The 19,321-nt window shown below is 43.3% G+C and overlaps 2 protein-coding genes across 2 annotated transcripts in view; both read left to right on the top strand.

Moving 5' to 3' along the window:
• Positions 1–19,321, top strand: part of LOC310701702 (uncharacterized protein) — a 91,050-nt gene that overhangs the window by 39,040 nt on the left and 32,689 nt on the right. The window lies entirely within an intron of this gene.
• Positions 1,507–19,321, top strand: part of LOC310701764 (uncharacterized protein) — a 36,140-nt gene continuing 18,325 nt past the window's right edge. The window contains exons 1-2 of the mRNA XM_083493112.1: positions 1,507–1,527; positions 8,549–8,711. Of these exons, the coding sequence (XP_083349238.1) occupies positions 8,612–8,711 (100 nt within the window). The 5' untranslated portion in view covers positions 1,507–1,527; positions 8,549–8,611. The remainder of the gene's footprint in view (positions 1,528–8,548; positions 8,712–19,321) is intronic.

The raw sequence follows: 19,321 nt of genomic DNA, 5'->3' as shown, positions 1-19,321 counted from the left end.
CTGCGGAAGGATGTCAGGTCCCGCAGGGCCCTGGTCTCTTGTGACAGAGCGTTCCACCAGATTGGAGCCGCAGCCGAGAAGGCCCTGGCTCTAGCTGAGGCCAGCCTAACCTCTCTGAGGCCTGGGACCTGTAACCATCCAGCCACATCTTCCAGACATCTCGCCAGTGTGTCTGGGGCCGAGTCAGGATGGCCATCCATCAACAGATAGAGTTGGGTGTCATCAGCATACTGATGGCAACCCAGCCCAAAACTCCGGATATTATGCTTAATTGAATAGCAGTTCCCAGAAGCCACCGGAGGGGAGAGATGCTCTTGGGCTCCCATCCTCCTTGCAGGCTTGGCCACCATGAGGAAGGTCCTGAGATTCCTGCATTGCAGGGGGTTGGACTAGATGACTCTCAGGGTCCCCTTCCATCTCTACGATTCTATGATTCTAACAGGGTGCGGGACTAGATGGGCTTGATCAAACTACAGGGCTCTTCTTGTGGGGGGGTATGTGAGTGAGTGAGAAAGAACGTAGCTTCAGGGAGAGGCCCCTGTCTCTTCTTTGCAAAGAGGCTGAATAAGTTGCACCCCCCCCCCCCGCGCGGCTTCCCTGCCTGCTCTCTCTCCACCCCCGGGGTACAAATAAATTATTATTATTATTATTATTATTATTATTATTATTATTATTATTATTATATTAACAGGGACTAGATGGGCTTGAGCAAACTACAGGGCTCTTCATGTGATCTGTCTGTGCATGCAGAAGAACGTTTTCCTGATTTGTGTCTGTGTGTGTGTGTGTGTGTGTGTGTGTGTGTGAAAGAGAGAGAGAACCTTCAGGGAGAGGCCCCTGTCTCTTCTTTGCAACGAGGATGAATCAGCTGCAATACCCCCACACTTGACCCACCGCTTCCCTGCCTGCTCTCTCTCCTCCCCCAACCCCAGTTCCATGGGTATTGCATTGCACAGCACAACCCGCCCCCCAAGATTGCTGCACCCCGAGGCGCTTTGCACTCACCGGATTCCTTGCAGGACAAGGGCAGAGGGGGCGGGTCAGCTGTTCCGCTTAAGCCGGGCCCCCTTTCCCAAATCAGTATCGAGCAGCCCCTCCCCCAGCAGCTTCCACTCTCTGGCTTTAACCCTTAAGGCAATGAGCATCTGTTCCCTGTACTCGAAGCCCAGCTTCCCTCCCTTCTCTCCCCATTGGCTGGGTACTGCAAGGCTTTCCCCTTACAATTATCCTGCCTCCCAGGCGGGGGCTCCCATTCCCGCCCCTGCTGCCCAGGGTCGCTGCTGCTGCCAGGATTTCGGGTGAGTGCAAAGCCAGCGGCGTGGAAGGAGGGAAGGGGCTTGGCAAGGGGTGGGGGGTCCAGGATGAGAAGCCCCGGGACGGGGAGAAGAAGAGAAGGGAGGAAAGGGAGCTGTTTCTCTTAATGGGGCCTTGAAGGGGGGGGAGGGGGGGTTTCCACTGTGGAAAGAGAGAAGCTTCTTCCTGCCCAGATCTAGTCCAAAGGGAGTTGCAGGGAAGGAGGCGGGAAAGGTGAGAGGGTTGGGCATTGCAGACCAGCCTCGCCATAGTAGTAATAATAGTAATAGTAATATGATATTTATACCCCCCCCCCATTTTCTGGGTTTCCCCAGCCACTCTGGTCGGCTTCCAACAAAATAAGAAACACCAGAAACATCCAAACATCCAAGTCTTCCGTTTTGTAGAGGAGATGGGGACATGGATTGCTGGATGGCAGAGGGAGAAAGAGGGGAAGATGGGGAGGAAAACAAAGGCAGGGGGGTCCTGGCAGGATGAAGGAAGGGGGGAGGCCTTCTCCAAAGAGCTCTTTGTTCCTTGCACTCCTTGCATAAAGTAGTGGGGGCAGGGCCGGATTGAGGTTTGATGAGGCCCTAAGGTACTGGAGGTCATGGGGCCCTTTATATGTCCAGCTGTCCTTTGTCAACAGCAGATTGTCTTGGTTTTTTGTGTTGAATATAGGCTGTATGGTAATTTATGGACCTAATAGGTATCTAAAACCATTTGCACATAACAGAGTATGTATTTTCTCAAGGTAATTGTTGAACTGAAATACAATTATAAAGTATATTAATAGTGAAATAATTATTAAGCTGTAACTTAAAATGATTTTGTTATTCATAACAAACAATATTGCCATAATAGTCCACATTTCTTCATTGGGACAGCAGACCTTTGTACCCTGTTACACTTAGTGAGTGTAAAAGACAGTATTTCTAGTAATATGTCGCAATTTTAAATAATAGCAATACTATACACACCTGTACATTAAAATTATTTTACAAGACTAATTGTATTAATGCATCTACCCAATACCCATTCAACTGTATAATTTTATCATGATTCATTGTGTACTGTGTATACAAACAGTACACAAACATGATCTAAATTAAAATAGTAGATAGGTAGCCGTGTTGGTCTGCCATAGTCAAAATAAAAAAATTTCTTCCAGTAGCACCTTAAATTAAAATACTTTCTTGCCTTTGCCAAAGCAAAGTCACTGAGGATATCATCAAATGATAAACTGCTTAGCTTGTCACTTTCTATGTACATGAGGCTGAAGTAACATAATTTATCTTGAGACATTGTTGTTCCAAATTCATTTTTTATCCTCTTCAGTCAAGAAACGGATCTTTACAAATGGCAATTTGCAATCATCATTCAGAGGAACATTCTCAGAATTGCTTCTACATTATGGAATGCTGTTTGGACACTTCCTTCCAGTAGCACCTTAAAGACCAACTAAGTCAGTTCTTGGTATGAGCTTTCGTGTGCATGCACACTTCTTCAGAAGTGTATCTGAAGAAGTGTGCATGCACACGAAAGCTCATACCAAGAACTTACTTAGTTGGTCTTTAAGGTGCTACTGGAAGGAATTTTTTTTGTTTTGACTATGGCAGACCAACACGGCTACCTATCTGTGATTGGACACTGTTGTTTTTCTTTAGTCACTTAGTCGTGTCTGACTCTTTGTGACCCCATGGACCAGAGCACGCCAGCCACTCCTGTTTTCCACTGCCTCCTGCAGTCTGGTCAAACTAATGTTAGTAGCTTTGAGAGCACTGTCCAACCATCTCGTCCTCTGCATATAAGTGAGATTAGCAAGGAGACAATATACAGCCTTGCCATACTCCTTTCCCAATTTTGAGCCAATCAGTTGTTCCATATCCAGTTCTAACTGTTGCTTCTTGTCCCACATAGAGATTTCTCAGGAGACAGATGAGGTGGTCAGGCACTCCCATTTCTTTAAGAACTTGCCATAGTTTCCTGTGGTCCACATTGTCAAAGGCTTTTGCGTAGTCAATGAAGCAGAAGTAGATGATTTTCTGGATTTCTCTAGCTTTCTCCCTAATCCAGCGCATGTTTGCAATTTGATCTCTGGTTCCTCTGCCCCTCCAAAATCCAGCTTGTACTTCTGGGAATTCTCGGTCTGCGTACTGCTTAAGCCTGCCTTGTAGAATTTTAAGCCTGCCTTAAAGAATTTTGACTGGGAGCGGCTACTGAAAGACCTACAATGGCTCCCAGTACGTTTCCGAGCACAATTCAAAGTGTTTGTGTTGACCCTTAAAGCCCTAAATGGCCTCAGCCAAGTATGCCTGAAGGAGCGTCTCCACCCCCATCATTATGCTCAGACGGTGAGGTCCAGCGCTGAGGGCCTTCTGGCAGTTCCCTCATTGCAAGAAGCAAAGCTACAGGGAACAAGGCAGAGGGCCTTCTCGGTAGTGGCGCCCGCCCTGTGGAACGCCCTCCCATCAGATGTCAAAGAGATAAACAACTACCTGACATTCAGAAGACATCTTAAGGCAGCCCTCTTCAGGGAAGTTTTTAATGTCTGACATTTTAGCGTATTTTTGGTCTCTGTGGAAGCCGCCCAGAGTGGCTGGGGAAACCCAGCCAGGTGGGCGGGGTACAAATAATAAATTATTATTATTATTATTATTATTATTATTATTATTATTATATAGCAGGAAATAGCAGGAAAGATTTTCAGTCTCCTCCCGCTTTGCTTTTCAGCTCGCTAAGGGCGGGGGGGGGGAGGAGGGAGAGAAGCAGAACCTGCTTGCTTTAAAGGAGCCTACCGGACAGGAGCCGCTTACACGAGTGCTCTCTGTCCCTCCAGCTGGAGGCTCTCTGTCCCTCCAGCAAAGTTTTTCAGCTCGCTAAGGAGGGAGAGAAGCAGAACCTGCTTGCTTTAAAGGAGCCTACCGGTAGGCTCCTTTCAAGCAGGCTCTCTGTCTCTCTAGCAAAGTTTTTCAGCTCGCTTAAGGGGGGGGGAGGGAGAGAAGCAGCACCTGCTCCACGCGTGCTCCTTGTCCCTTGAGTCCTTTTCCTTCCCTCCCCACTTAAAACGTGGTTACAAAGCACAGATCCACATGGATCCTCAGGATTTTTGCACTGGGTCACCCCAAATTCACCATCAGATCACATAGCATGTCCATGGCTACAGTTTGCACCAAAAAAATCACGCACCCACTGTTACCTGGGGCTGCAGTGGTGCAAAAACATGGTTACAAACATGGATCCTCAGGATTTTTGCATTGGGCTACTCCAAACTCACTGTCAGATCACATGTCTGTGGCCACAGCATGAACCACAAAAATCATACATCCACTGTTTCATTTAGAATATTTTTTTTCTTGTTTTCCTCCTCTAAAAACTACATGCGTGTTATGGTCGGGTGCGTGTTATCGAGCGAAAAATACGGTATCTCCCTTGCATTTTGCTTGCCTTCTGTCCCCCCACGGTTTGTAAAGCCTCATTGGACAACCACTTTGCTTTCTTGCATTTCCTTTTCATTGGGATGGTTTTCATTGCTGCCTCCTGTATGATGCTTTGAGCCTCCATCCATAGTTCTTCAGGCACTCTGTCCACCAAATCTAAATCCTTAAATCTGTTCCGCTTTTCCACTGTGTATTCATAAGGGATTTGATTTAGATTGTATCTTATTGGACCAGTGGTTTTCCCTCCTATCTACAGTTTAAGTTTGAATTTTGTTATAAGAAGCTGATGATCTGAGCCACAGTCAGCTCCAGGTCTAGTTTTTGCTGACTGTATAGAACTTCTCCATTTTTGGCTGCAAAGAATACAATCAATTTGATTTCGATGCTGCCCATCTGGTGATGTGCATGTGTAGAGTCATCTCATGTGTTGTTGGAAAAGAGTGTTTGTTATGACCAGCTTGTTCTCTTGAGAGAACTCTATTAGCCTTTGCACTGCTTCGTTTTGAACTCCAAGGCCAAACTTACCAGTTGTTCCTTTTATCTCTTTGACTCCCTACTTATATTCCAGGTTCCTATGCAATATTTTCTTTGCAGCACTGGACTTTGCTTTCACTTCCAGGCACACCCGCAAGTGAGCGACCTTTTGGCTTCTGCCCAGCCACTTCATCAGCTCTGGATCTACTTGTACTTGTCCTCCGCTCTTCCTCAGTAGCATGTTGGATGCCTTCCTACCTGAGGGGTTCATCTTCCAGCGTCATAACTTTTATACGACCATGGAGTTTTCTCGGCAGGGATACTGGCGTGGCTTGCTGGTTCCTGCTCCAGGTGGATCACGTTTAGTCAAAACTCTCCACTTTGACCTGTCTGTCTTGGGTGGTCATGCATGACATAGCTCGTAGCGTCTTTGAGTTATTCAAGCCCCTTTGCCATGACAAGGCAGTGATCCATGAAGGACATGGTTATTAAATATTACTTGGTCCTGATTCAGATTATCATGTTCATGGCTTTGACTCCTCCCCCCCCCATTTAACTTATTTTATTGGTTTTCACGTATTACTTTACAATACAGATATACCAAAGCCAACACCAATTTCTCCCCACCCCCCATACATTTACATTTCTATTTCCTCAGTCCATCATATTATTCTTTTCTCCTTCCTCCCACTTCCCTCCGCCCCCACTCGATTTCCTCCACATTCCACACTTTACAGTAATCTTTTCATTCTACAGCCTTCTCAAATCATCTACATATTCTTAGTATCTTTGCTTACTAATTATTCTTCTATCCAGTACTTCACATTTTAATCTCGGCATATTAGCATATCTTTTTTTGAGCAATATTTTGCCATATATTCATCAAAACATTTCCACTCCTTTTTAAATTTTTGATTCAACTGATTTCTTATTGTAGCAGTTAATTTTGCCAGAATTAAATATTCATTTAATTTACAAATCCATTCCTCCTTTGTGGGTATAGTATATGGCTTCCACCTAGCAGCAATCACTATTCTAGCAGCATACGAAAAATTCTCTCTCCCCCCCCCCCGTGGTATCTCTGTGCAATTTGATTGATCTGCCGCGGTCCCCGCTAATTGATTTGCGACTCCAATTAGCGATTTATGGCCGCCCGGCACACTTCCTCTTGCGCAGCTCTCAGTCACGTCTCAGCAGAGTTTCGCACAGCGGTGTAAACTGTCACGTAGTTTGGCTTAGCATCCAGACAAACACACACAGCACCGGTTTGTCTATTTACAGCTTTTATTCCGACATTTCACAGGAATTTCCAGGACTATTTGCAGCCATGACAAAACTGCATCCTTTCCCCTCAAAGCACAGAGTGGGACTGGCATACTCTTCCCAAGCTCCTCCCAAGCTTCCAAAACTGACGTCAGAATGGTGTGGCATCATGGGAAGAACTTAACCTGTTAAGTTCCAACCTCAACACCCCCCCTTGCTGCACCTTCTGACAAGACCCTTTTGAGTTCAACACCTTTCCCTTTGCCTTGTGCCCCTTCCCGGCAACTTTCCCAGGCACCTGTTGAACCCCTTCAACACTCCCAGAATCACACTGTGCGACACTTTCCCACGCACCCGTGACCTGAAACCCCTCTGACCCACTTGGGCCAGCAGTTGTGTCTTCTCCGTCAGACTTTTCCCCCTCTGACTTGACAACCCGTCCGTGAGCTTTCTCCATTACGCTTACCGGAGATGAAGCCTCACACCTGGACATTCCTTTCACAACCCTTGGAGATGCCCAAACCTGCCCTGACCCCTGACCTTGGACCTGGTCCCCATCACCGGGTTCTGAACCCTGATCCTGGACCTGGTCCCCATCACCGGGATCAGCCTCTGCCTCCCTCTCCTCCCCTTGAGGAGACTTTGCACCCGTCACCTGGTGACGTATTCCCTTTTCCTTGAAAAACTCCTCCAGAGCAGACCCAGTAAACTGTGACCCTCGGTCGCTCTTGAACCCTTGCACCCTGGTGCAAGGAGAGAGATTGACAGAGAGAGAGAGAGTGCTCTCTCCTCAAGGAGAGAGAGAGAGAGTGCTGCGCTGATCCTGCCAAAGTCCGATGGCCGAGGAAATGGCCGATGGAGACGCCAGCCTGGAGCTGGATCAGGAGAAATACGACGCTGATGAGAATGTGAAGATTATCTGCCTTGGGGACAGCGCAGTGGGGAAGTCCAAGTTAATGGAACGCTTTCTCCTGGATGGGTTCAAGCCTCACCAGCTCTCCACCTTCGCCCTGACACTCTACAAGCATACAGCCACCGTGGATGGCAAGACGATCCTCGTGGACTTCTGGGACACGGCTGGGCAGGAGCGCTTCCAGAGCATGCATGCTTCCTCTGTCAATCATCATCTGTCAATCCAAGGAGATATGTCTCTGGTTTGTTTGTTTTTGATATTTTCAACATCTTTAGTTCTTCATGTACTACTATCCAAAATTTCTTAATTTCCTCACAACTCCACCACATATGTGGTCCAGGCAGTGGTATTTATATAATTTCAAACAAAGCATTTCTATTTCAACCAATCATATACATCAGAGATGTCCAAGCGCTGGACCGCAATTGACAGGTAGACCTCTGTGTTGTTTTGGGTCGATTATGAGACCTTTGAAGGCCCCGCCCCCTTTCCGCAAGAACTTCTGCATATGCTCCTATTTCTGTTTTTGCTTGTTTTAATGTTTGTTGCTGCAAAAAGAATTAAATTTTTCTTGCATCCCCTGCCTCCTTAAAAAAGTCCCTTTGCAGTTGCACGTTCCTGATATTCATCATTACCTCATTTTATTATAATACACATGCGCAACAAGCGCTTGCAATTTCTGCTGATTTAGTTTTGATTCCCACAGCATTCTGTTACATTGTGTTCGTGTGCATGTTGGAAACCTGTGTTACATGCAGCCATTTGCATCATATAGCAACTCATGTTCCAGCTTTCAGCTGTATCTTTGTGATTCTCCTATTAGCTGTATTTCTGCCCCAATTGGGAGGTGGCAACTTGCAAGATAGCCAGTTTCATAAAGCACAGGCTACCATAACTTCTTTATTAGAAGCATACTCAAGGATTTAAAGGGGTACACATTGTTACATTTATTGTGGCCCTTTGGGCAACTGCCACAAGGCCACTACTGCCCATACCATGCCAGCCTTAGGAAGGGAGAAGGGGCAGGCAGACGGAAGGAATTGCCAAAGGTGTTTGAAAATGGGTGGAGGCTCTTGGGAAGCGGGTGCCCAATAGGGGATTCTACAGGGTCAAAAAAATCCCCGCAGGGGCTCTGAGACTCCCTTGACTTCTTCCTTCCTCCCAGGAAGCTACAACTTGCCTTGGCTTATTTGCTCCTCAAGAAGTTGAACCTCCAAACCTGGTCAGGATGGACGGAGGAAGATGGACAGCTGACCTGCTCAAGCTGTCTCCTGCATCCCTCCCTACGACCTCTGATCATCCCCTCCGAGGACCCGAGGAGAAATCTGGTGAGTTCCAGGGGAGAGGAGATGGGGACATGGATGGCTGGATGGTGGAGGGAGAAAGAGGAAAAGATGCAGAGGAGAGGAAAGGCAGGAAGAAGGAAGGAAGGAAGGAAGGAAGGGGTGAGGCCTTCTCTAAAGCAGCTCTTTGTTTTTGGAATCCCTTTCATAAAGTCGTGGGGGCAGATTTTCTTCCTCTATGCTTTTAAATCTCTGGTGTTATTTCCAGTGCAGGATTAAGTGACGATAATGATGTTGCACACCAATCCAGAAAAATGGGTGAAGGGGCTATGGAAATGCTTCCCGTCATTATTTATACTTCATATATTTAAATAGTTTATATTACTTTTATTTTTTTAAAGACTGGGTCAGAGTGATACATTCCACTAGCATCAAAATACAGTAGATGCATGCACCTCCCCAGTTTGGTGGGCTTTTCGGACAAAGGACCTGTTATCATGACACACAATACCTGTGGCTGGAGGCTCTACACATAGGATTGGGCATATGAAGACCAAGGGTGGCCAGTATTATAAGCAAATTGTGTGAACTTACAGACAGGGGTTGTGTGTGAGAGTGGGTGAGTGGGACAATAATTTATAGCGCGCCCTTAATTCTGTCCCTCCATAAGCTTACATGGAGATACAGTGGTACAACCTTGGTACAAATTTCAAAATCAGTGCACAAAACCAACAAAGAGACTCACGGGTTTATAGTGGCACCAGCTTTCCTAATCAAGAGTCCACTTTGTCAGATTGCAGCCCACAAAAGCTTAGTTCATAATACCTTTATGAGCCTTTTAGGGCTGCAAAATATGAGTAAACAGAAGTACACGAGACAGTGACTGCCAGCAACTAGGATAGCTTGAAAAAAAGGGATTAGGCTGGTGTCTGTGCTCTGCGCTTGCGGTCCTAGGCAATAATGCCTCATTATACTAGTTTCTGGAAAGCACAGGAGGGCAGAGGGCTCTTGGCCTGAAATCTTGCTTGCTGGCTTTTGCTTGGCCACTGTGAAAACAGGATGCTGGACTAGGTGGGCCTTTACCCAATCCAGCAGGCTCTGTTTAGGTTCTAATACGTTGCAATATGTTTACAGTTACATGTAGCATAAGAACACTATAGTTTTACTTCTTACTCATAGGGGAGACTGCTGTTGGAGCCTGAGATAATTTCCTTACTTGAAAAAGAAAAAGACAGATATTTCTTATAAGCCAGTCTTATAAGCCAGTTCCACCGTAGATCTCTATTATAAAATGATGGTGCTTTCTTAAGTGTGAATGGAGTGATCATGGGTTGCTCTTGCCATTATCTCATCTTTAGTCCTAAAAATTTGGAACATGGAGACAATGGACAATGGAGTGAAAATAAGAGAAGGTGCACATGGGAATTCACATGTGTTCAGTTCCTTTTTTGTCTTTCTTAAAAGTCTAACAGGATTCTCTCCCCCCCACTCCCAAACAGGTGAGGAAGATGACGGTCAGAATTCTACGGAGGCATCTGTGAATTCATTAGGGAGAACAAAGAAACAGTTTAAATGCAGGGAATGTGCTTTAGTCACTGTGGAAGAATGAGGATACACCAACAAACTCACACAGGAGAGAAACCATTTGAATGTATGGAATGTGGAAAGAGCTTCAGTGCAAGTGGTAACATGAGAAGACATCAAGGAACTCATACAGGGGAGAAACCGTTTGAATGCATTGAATGTGGACAGAGCTTCAGTCGTAGTGGAGCCCTTAGAACACATCAACGAACTCACACAGGGGAGAAACCGTTTGAATGTATGGAATGTGGAAAGAGCTTCAGTCGTAGTGGAGTCCTTAGAATACATCAACGAACTCATACAGGGGAGAAACCGTTTGAATGCATTGAATGTGGAAAGAGCTTCAGTCATAGTGGAGTCCTTAGAAGACATCAACGAACTCACACGGGGGAGAAACCATTTAAATGCATTGAATGTGGAAAGAGTTTCAGTGAAAGTGGTCACCTTAGAAGACATCAACAAACTCACACGGGGGAGAAACCATTTAAATGTATTGAATGTGGACAGAGCTTCAGTCGTAGTGGAGACCTTAGAATACATCAACGAACTCACACAGGGGAGAAACCGTTTGAATGCATTGAATGTGGACAGAGCTTCAGTCGTAGTGGAGCCCTTAGAACACATCAACGAACTCACACAGGGGAGAAACCGTTTGAATGTATGGAATGTGGAAAGAGCTTCAGTCAAAGTGGAGACCTTAGAAAACATCAGCGAACTCATACAGGGGAGAAACCGTTTGAATGTATGGAATGTGGAAAGAGCTTCAGTCGTAGTGGAGTCCTTAGAATACATCAACGAACTCACACAGGGGAGAAACCATTTAAATGCATTGAATGTGGAAAGAGCTTCAGTCAAAGTTGTGACCTTAGAAGACATCAACGAACTCACACAGGGGAGAAACCATTTAAATGTATTGAATGTGGAAAGAGCTTCAGTGAAAGTGGTCACCTTAGAAGCCACCACGAACTCACACAGGGGAGAAACCATTTAAATGTATTGAATGTGGAAAGAGCTTCAGTGAAAGTGATCAACTTAGAATACATCAACGAACTCACACAGGGGAGAAACCATTTAAATGCATTGAATGTGGAAAGAGCTTCAGTCGTAGTGGAGTCCTTAGAATACATCAACGAACTCACACGGGAGAGAAACTATTTAAATTCATTGAATGTGGAAATAGCTTCAGTCACAGTGGAAACCTTAGAAGACATCAACAAACACACGGGGGAGAAACCATTTCAATGCATTGAATGTGGAAAGAACTTCAGACATAGTGGATACCTTAGAATACATCAACAAACTCATACGGCAGAGAAACCATTTAAATGTATTGAATGTGGAAAGGGCTTCAGACGGAGTGCAGACCTTAATATTTATAAGCGAATTCACCCAGGTGACGAGCCATATCAGTGTATGCAGTGTTCCACTCAAGGTTCACTCATTACTTCACATCAAGAAACTCATATAGGCGGATATCAATTTTAAGTACATGGAACCCATGTGATGTTTTGGTGTTTGTGTTTAAATTTTTATACACATATATATGTATTAAACTAATGAAGATCACATGTGCTAAATGTACAAAGTAAGTTGCAAGTTGTTGCTAGATAAACGGGGAGAGTGTGAATCTGGAATGCTCAAGGTGTGTGATGAATCTGTTGAGTTTTGACCCCCACCCTTCACTGCCAAAATGATGGGCTGCCCTTGTCCTGTGGATGAGCATCTGTCAGGCTTCAGGGAATTGGCTTCCTTCCCCGTTGGCCATAGATAAGCAGAACAAATGAAAAGGAGTCTTCTTACCAGTTAGGAACTTTAATGATCCCAGCAAGCGAAGAAAGAACCCGTCTTTTAGGAATGGCAGTGCTCCCAATGAAGAGGTCCACCCCCTCACATCCCTAGTCACCCCGTCACTTCTGCGTCTCGTAATCTTAGCTAGTTCCCTCTGTGTTTTCCGTCCTGCCACTTTCGCAGCTCTCCCCTACCTTGGGGAAAGCGGATGGATGCTTCCTTGCAAGGCTAGTTTTTGTTTCTCCTGAGTGTGCGCCTGTAATTAGCGAGCGTGCTTTTAACTGGAGTGCATCCCTTTGTCTTGGAGTGCAAGATGATTCAGGAGGCCTTAGAGCGAAGCACGTGTATCGCACATGTGCCTTGAGAGCAATGGTGGAGGGACGGTCGGGGTGCTTAAAAGTAGGCTGTTGTTTTGTTAGGGGAGGTGTCTTAGCGGCGTCGAACAGGAAGAGCCAACCGCGCCTACAGGATACATGTGCTTGCTACTTTTTATTGGAAGATGGGCAGTGGAAGTGGCACATGCTTGTGCTAAAAGCAGATCTAATGAAGATTAAGTTAATGGCAACCTTTTTTTAAATTCATATTCTTTATTGATTAAAAAAAATTGCATGTCTATACAAATATTATGTACTATCTCTTAACAGGTAGAAAATAAGAGAATAATATAATATAGAAAATTTATAAATAAAAAATAAATATGTAACAAAGGTAAGAAACCAAGAAATAATAATAAGAAAAAAGACAAAGTTATTTACATAGTAAAAGTACTCAACGACACAATCTCCCATCCTTCTCATTATACTGTTTCATATAACATTCTTTTTTTCCCAAATAATTTTTATTAACAGGCCAATCAAATCACATTAATTCCAAATTACACAGCCAAATTTTTAATTTTCTGTTGGCGGTACCCATGCTTCGAGCTCAAAATGGGATCCAAACATCTCTCTTGCTGCTGTTTTAATGTACACAGCTCTGTACAAACAGTATTCACAGTTCTGTTCAATCTTCTCTTTGTTATTTTCCTCATCGATATAACATTTTTTTTTACACAGGCTTACATTATGTAATATCATTTCTTTCTGCTTTGTATTCATTCCTTTGATCTTTTTCTTTACAAATATCACTCAATTTCTGCTCATATGGAGTTATTTGTACAATAAAGTTTTACATAATTCTTAAATGTTATCCATTCTCTAGTTGTTTTTTGTTTCCATATTCCTCTAACTGATGTCGTCAGTTTTGCTAATAAGATGAGTATCTGCCAATCTGTAATCTCTGGGAGCCTTTCATTTCTCCTTGCTATAAGGGTTCTAGCTGCTGTTATACAATAGATAAAGAATGATCTTATAACTTTTTAAATTTCTGATGGTAATATACCAAGTAGCTATATCTTTGGCGTTGTTTTTTTTAAAAGTAATTTTAAATAGTTTCTTAAACTCGTTATAAATATCATTCCAGTATTTGCCAATGGCTACACAGATCCACCTGAGTGACGCGGGTGGCGCTGTGGGTAAAACCTCAGTGCCTAGGACTTGCCGATCGTCAGGTCGTCAGTTCGAATCCCCGTGACGGGGTGAGCTCCCGTTGCTCGGTCCCAGCGCCTGCCAACCTAGCAGTTTGAATGCACCCCCAGGTGCAAGTAGATAAATAGGGACCGCTTACTAGCGGGACGGTAAATGGCGTTTCCGTGTGCTGCACTAGCTCGCCAGATGCAGCTTGTTACGCTGGCCCCGTGCCCCGGAAGTGTCTCCAGACAGCGCTGGCCCCCAGCCTCTTAAGTGAGATGGGCGCACAACCCTAGAGTCAGACACGGCTGGCCCGTATGGGCAGGGGTACCTTTACCTTTACACAGGTCCACCACATATGATAGTATGACCCCTCCTCTTTTAAACATCATGTTGATGTTTTCACTTTATACATTTTAGCAAGCTTTTTGGGGGTAAGATGCCATCTATATACCACTCCCTGCAAGGCCTTTCCCACGTGGCCTAGGGGGCAGGGCCCAGACTCACCCAGCCCAACTATGTGAAATATGTATTCTGTAGTTGACCTCCTTTGTAATGTTTTACTTTGAAATCTTTTAAGATAATATTTTAGTTTTCTGTTATGTTGCTTTGAATGTATACTCTATACAGTAGTAAGTTGGGATAAAAACACCTCGGGTGACAAACACTTCAGGTTACAAACTCCACTAACCCGGAGGTAGTACCTCAGGTTGAGAACTTTACCTCAGGATGAGAACGTAAATTGCACGGCGGCAGCAGGAGGCCCCATTAGCTAAAGTGGTACCTCAAGTTAAGAACAGTTTCAGGTTAAGAATGGACCTCCAGAACTAATTAAGTTCTTAACCCGAGGCACCACTGTATTTCACTCTTTTCAAATTGTTTTATTTATGTTTTATTGATTTAATATGCTGTAAACCGCTTTGAGGTTTTTCTTAAAAATATAAAGCAGTATAGAAATGAAATAAATAATAATAATATAGAGCAGGTATATCCAACATGGGGTTGCTCACATGTTGGGCAACAACTCTTATAATCCTCAGCCTGTAGGGCCAAGTTTGATGGGAGTTGTATTTCAAAAGCTCAGGGGTTTAAAATCTCATGTTTCTTACTGAGGCATCTGATCAAGGCCTGTATTTTAAAATGAGCTTAAAGATTTGTAAATGTTTCATGCCAGGCAGAAAACCAGCTGGCTTTGGCAGATGTTTATCTTCCTGAACAGGGCCCCCCTGATTTATAGCAGGAGACAAAATTCTCAAAGTTGTAAAAGGGAATTACAGGCTGGAAGCAAAGGTTACACTGACCCTACATATTACAGAATACAATCAAGCTGCAAAAACACTAAAGTTGGTAAATAGTAAGATAATACCATGTGCCTTCCATCAGACTAGCCACATTTTCCTAAGGTTAAAGGGCAAGAGCTAATGGGAAAAGCAGCTGGCTGGAAAAGGGGGGGGGGGTGTAAACTGAAGAGGCTTTCTTTTGAGGCTGTAAACTGAGTTCCTTTTTTACCTTGCAAAGGCCTATTCTAAAAAGCTATCTATGTTAATGTATGAGATTTGTTGGCTTAAATGTAACTATGCAAAGGATTTAGAAAGTAAGAAATGTTAGATTCTTATGTTAGATTCTTATTTCATTGATGGTGTATGAGAATGTGAACCCAAGATCTCTGTAAGACCATGAGCCATCTGTTTTAGCCATCTGTTTTGGAATGGAGGGGAAAGGGGCAAAAGGTGATCTGGTAATTAAGGTGCCTTGTCAAGGCAAATGTAAGATATATGGCTACTTGTTTGCCATTTATGGATAGAAGGAAATATAGCTCTTTGTCTCCCATAAAAGGTAATAGGAAATGGGTGTATCTTTTATGATTGGTTCTAGCAAACAGCCAATAGGAATTTCAACCAGGCTGATTGGACAGAGGCAGCCAAAGGAGGAGCAAGGGGGCTGAGGAAATATAAGTGCTGACCATCAGGGCTGGAGTGTGCAGAGCTTTGGTAACCATATACCACTGTGTCTATCATTTATTTGTCTGACAAATAAATTATTTTAATTTCTATTGCTGCGTTGAATATTTCATTCCAGCTAAGCGTTGACCACAAGCAGGGTGCTACATTACAACTTGTCATCATGAATAATTTTAGGTAAAACTTTTGTTGATACAGAACTCATTTTTAGCTTCCAGGAGCAGCTGGTCACTTCTGCTTTATAAAGAAACCCAAATATATTGAAACACTTTACATTAAAACCAAATTTCAGAACAGATACAAACATATTTTTTTAAAAAAAACACACACCCTTTTTTTTTTACTTTACAAACCATTATCTTCTCAATCCAAGATTTGCTTTTCATATGTATAAAAATACTTGGTTAGCAACTATTTACAGAAATAAAAAAAAAGCTACAATAAAAGCATTATCAGCATTTAAAAAGAAATGCTAGTGGTTGTTCAAGGCATTGAGTTACAAATGAAGGCAAAGATCCAACCATTGCTAGGTAGAGCCTGGAGACATAATCCTAGAATCAACCCCTGCCCCCCCACAGCCCGCTTTTGCCTCTAAATGTACTTCGCTATGGCGAAGCGGAGACCCTCGTGAAAAAATCACAGACAGAGGAAGCCTGTGACCATGGGACTCAGCGGGCACTGTTAGCGCCCCCCCCCAAACTGTGAAGGGACCTCGCAAGAGGTTCCAGAGCGGAACGGGGTTGGCGCGGTGCTGTGAGTCGATCACTCTTTCCATGGGGTGAAGCCGCTAAGCTGTTGCCGGAGAGCGCTGACCTTTTTCCTGGGACCATTCGGCTCTTAAACAACTACCCGTGAGTAGGTGAAGCTTTACGAACTTGAGATTAATGGGGGGGGGGGTTGAATTTGGCACTGAATCGGGAAGGCGCAACCAGGAAGTCCGTCTCCCGGCTTTGTTTAAGATTCTAAAGCAAAGACTTTCAATTCTAATGTGCTGGAGAATGGAACTATAAAGATCTAAATCTGAGCATCAAAGAGAAGAATTCCTCCTCAAGTAAAGAGAGGGGGAAGAGGATAAATTTGACTGTTATCCTTTCATCTGTGGGTTTACAAAAAAAACCTATTGAACTCCCGGTAACGGGCTGCCAAGCTGTTAGAATTGTCAGGCTGCTTTGAACTGCTACATTGAAACTTGCATTATTTGGAGACATTGTAATTTTGGTAAGATCAACTCTGCAAAAAGTTAAAGGTTTTGGAAGGTTTTCTAAGGACTTGCAACTGTTGTTAATTCTTAAGGGACACTTTGAAAGTTGGGAAAGACTGTGACTTTAAAGATAAACATAGTGTCCCCCTAGAGGAACATTGAAACTGTGCATTTACTGGGGGAATTTTCCATCTCTGACTTTGGGGATTTTCCATGGGAAGAGTTGACCGTGGGACTGACCTTGACTCACAGACAGAAGTGGGATGACAGGCAGAACAACAAGGACATCTAAAACCAAAACACAGCAGCCTAGCATAATTTCTCAGCTACGCAGATCATCTGTTCCCAGTCTTTCTGTGGCACAGGAGGAAGAGTTAGATAAAATTAGGCCTAAAGGAATGGCTTCAGGAGAGGATTTTACCTTGGTGTTAAATAAAATTTATGAAAAATTGGATGGCCTAAGTAAGCAAGTGACTGAACAATCAACTAAAATTGACCAAAACACGGCTAGTATTAATAATTTGAGCCAGCAAGTTAATTTAAACACACAATCTGTTGGGAAATTATTGGAAGATACTGCGTCAAACCGTAAAATAGCTGAGGAGGCTAAAGAGAAAGTAGAGGCTGTGCAAGAAGAAATAAAGCCGATGCGTAAACAGATTGGAGAACATCAGGCACTTCTGTCTATGATAGAACTGAAAAATAAAGAGAATAATTTGAGGATCAGGGCAGTACCAGAACTTGAAAAAGAGAATTTAATTGAGTACTTGACACAGGAATTTGCAGAATTTTGGTCTCTGGAAGAGGATAAAGCCTTTAAAATAGTAAGTGCATTCAGACTTGGAAAGGGAGGGAGGAAAATCAAGTCGAGAGACTGTTTGATCTCCCTCAGAACGAAGGAGGAGAGAGATAAGATACTGAGTGTGCACTTTCAGAAGACCTTGGAGATCAAAGACTCAAGAGTGGAAATTTATAAGGATATTCCGAAACATCTACTTGAACTCAGAACTAATTACGGAGATTTAGTGGCCCTATTGAGAAGCAGTAAAATTGTTTTTAGGTGGGAATTCCCCCAGGGGCTGTCTTTTACTTTCAAAGGGAAAAAAGTTAGAATAAGATTAGTTGAAGACAAGGAAAAAATTTTGAGTGATTACGGAGAAGACCTTCAAAAAGGGGATTGAGGAAGAACTAAGAGCCTTAAGATCTGGACCATTAAGCTCTGTACTAGCACCTTTGGGAACTGACAAGTCTGGGAAAGTGATACCACCGTCAAAGGAGGAAGAACTTTTGGGAGCAGTAGGAGGGAAATAGAACTACCACATTATGTCTCTGCAACTATTAAGTTGGAACATTCATGGTTTGAACTCCCCAGAGAAGAGGAGGAAAGTTTTCCATTTATTAAAAAAGGAACAATTGGACTTAATTTGTCTACAGGAAACACGTGTGATTAGGCTACACAGGAAAGTATTGATTAATAAAAGACTGGGCAAGAGTTTATCTCATCGGACAAGGTTAAAAAGAGAGGAGTCGTCATTTATGCGAAAGAAAGCCTATCACCAAAATTTCTTTTTAAAGATGAACAAGGAAGAATTTTGGCAATTGAAATTCAAGCCCAAGGAGAAAAATTTTTGATTTTAGGAATCTATGCACCAAATGAGGGGAAATCGGAGTTTTACAAGAAGTTGCATGAGACAATGTTGGATTATATGGACTACAACAACATCATCATGATGGGAGATATGAATGGAGTGGTATCCACGAACATGGACAAGGCACAGAAACAGTTTGTAACAAAAGAGGGCAGACTGAACTGACTGACAATATGGACTTGATTGATATCTGGAGAACTAAGAACCCCCTAGGAAGAGAAGGTACATTCTTTTCTGAAGCCAAAATGACATGGACTAGAATTGACCAAATATGGATAACTAGAGGACTGGCACCTAAGACAAGAAAGGTGGAAATCTGCCCAAAAACTTGCTCCGACCATAATGCTGTAAAGATGGAAATGAAATTAACTCCAATCGGTTCCTTTAGATGGAAGATGAATGACACCTTACTAAGAGACCAAGAGATTATCAAGAAGGCCCAAAAGACTTTGAGACACTATTTCAAAGTAAACTTGAAAACTACGGTTGAAAGAAGAGTAATCTGGGACGCAAGCAAAGCGGTTATGAGAGGGTTTCTGATTCAACAGAATGCAATAAAAAAGAGAACTCAAAATGAGAAAAAAGACAAAATTCTGGAGAAAATAAAAGGAGAGAAGAAATTAAGATCGAAACCAAAGTCACAAGAGATTCTGAGAGAAATTAAGTTATATCAAGTACAATATATGAAACTGATAAATCAGGAAGTAGAATGGAAAATTAAACAGATGAGACAAAAGACATTTGAGTCGGCTAATAAATGTGGAAAACTGCTAGCGTGGCAGTTGAAAAAAAGACAGAAGTTAAATACTATTACAAATCTTGAGATAGAAGGAAAGGACATTCAGAATCCAGTGGAGATTAGAAGGTGCTTCCAGAGATACTTTAAGCAACTTTACACACAAGGGCCACAGAAAGAGACTGACATAGACCAATTTTTAAGAACCAACGGATTACAAAAAATTTATCA

The sequence above is a fragment of the Podarcis liolepis genome, assembly GCF_965112155.1.
Source record: "Podarcis liolepis genome assembly, chromosome: 2".
NCBI classification, from domain to species: Eukaryota; Metazoa; Chordata; class Lepidosauria; order Squamata; family Lacertidae; genus Podarcis; species Podarcis liolepis.
The sequence above is the reverse complement of the archived record's forward strand: the minus strand, read 5'-3'. Positions and strand labels throughout refer to the sequence as shown.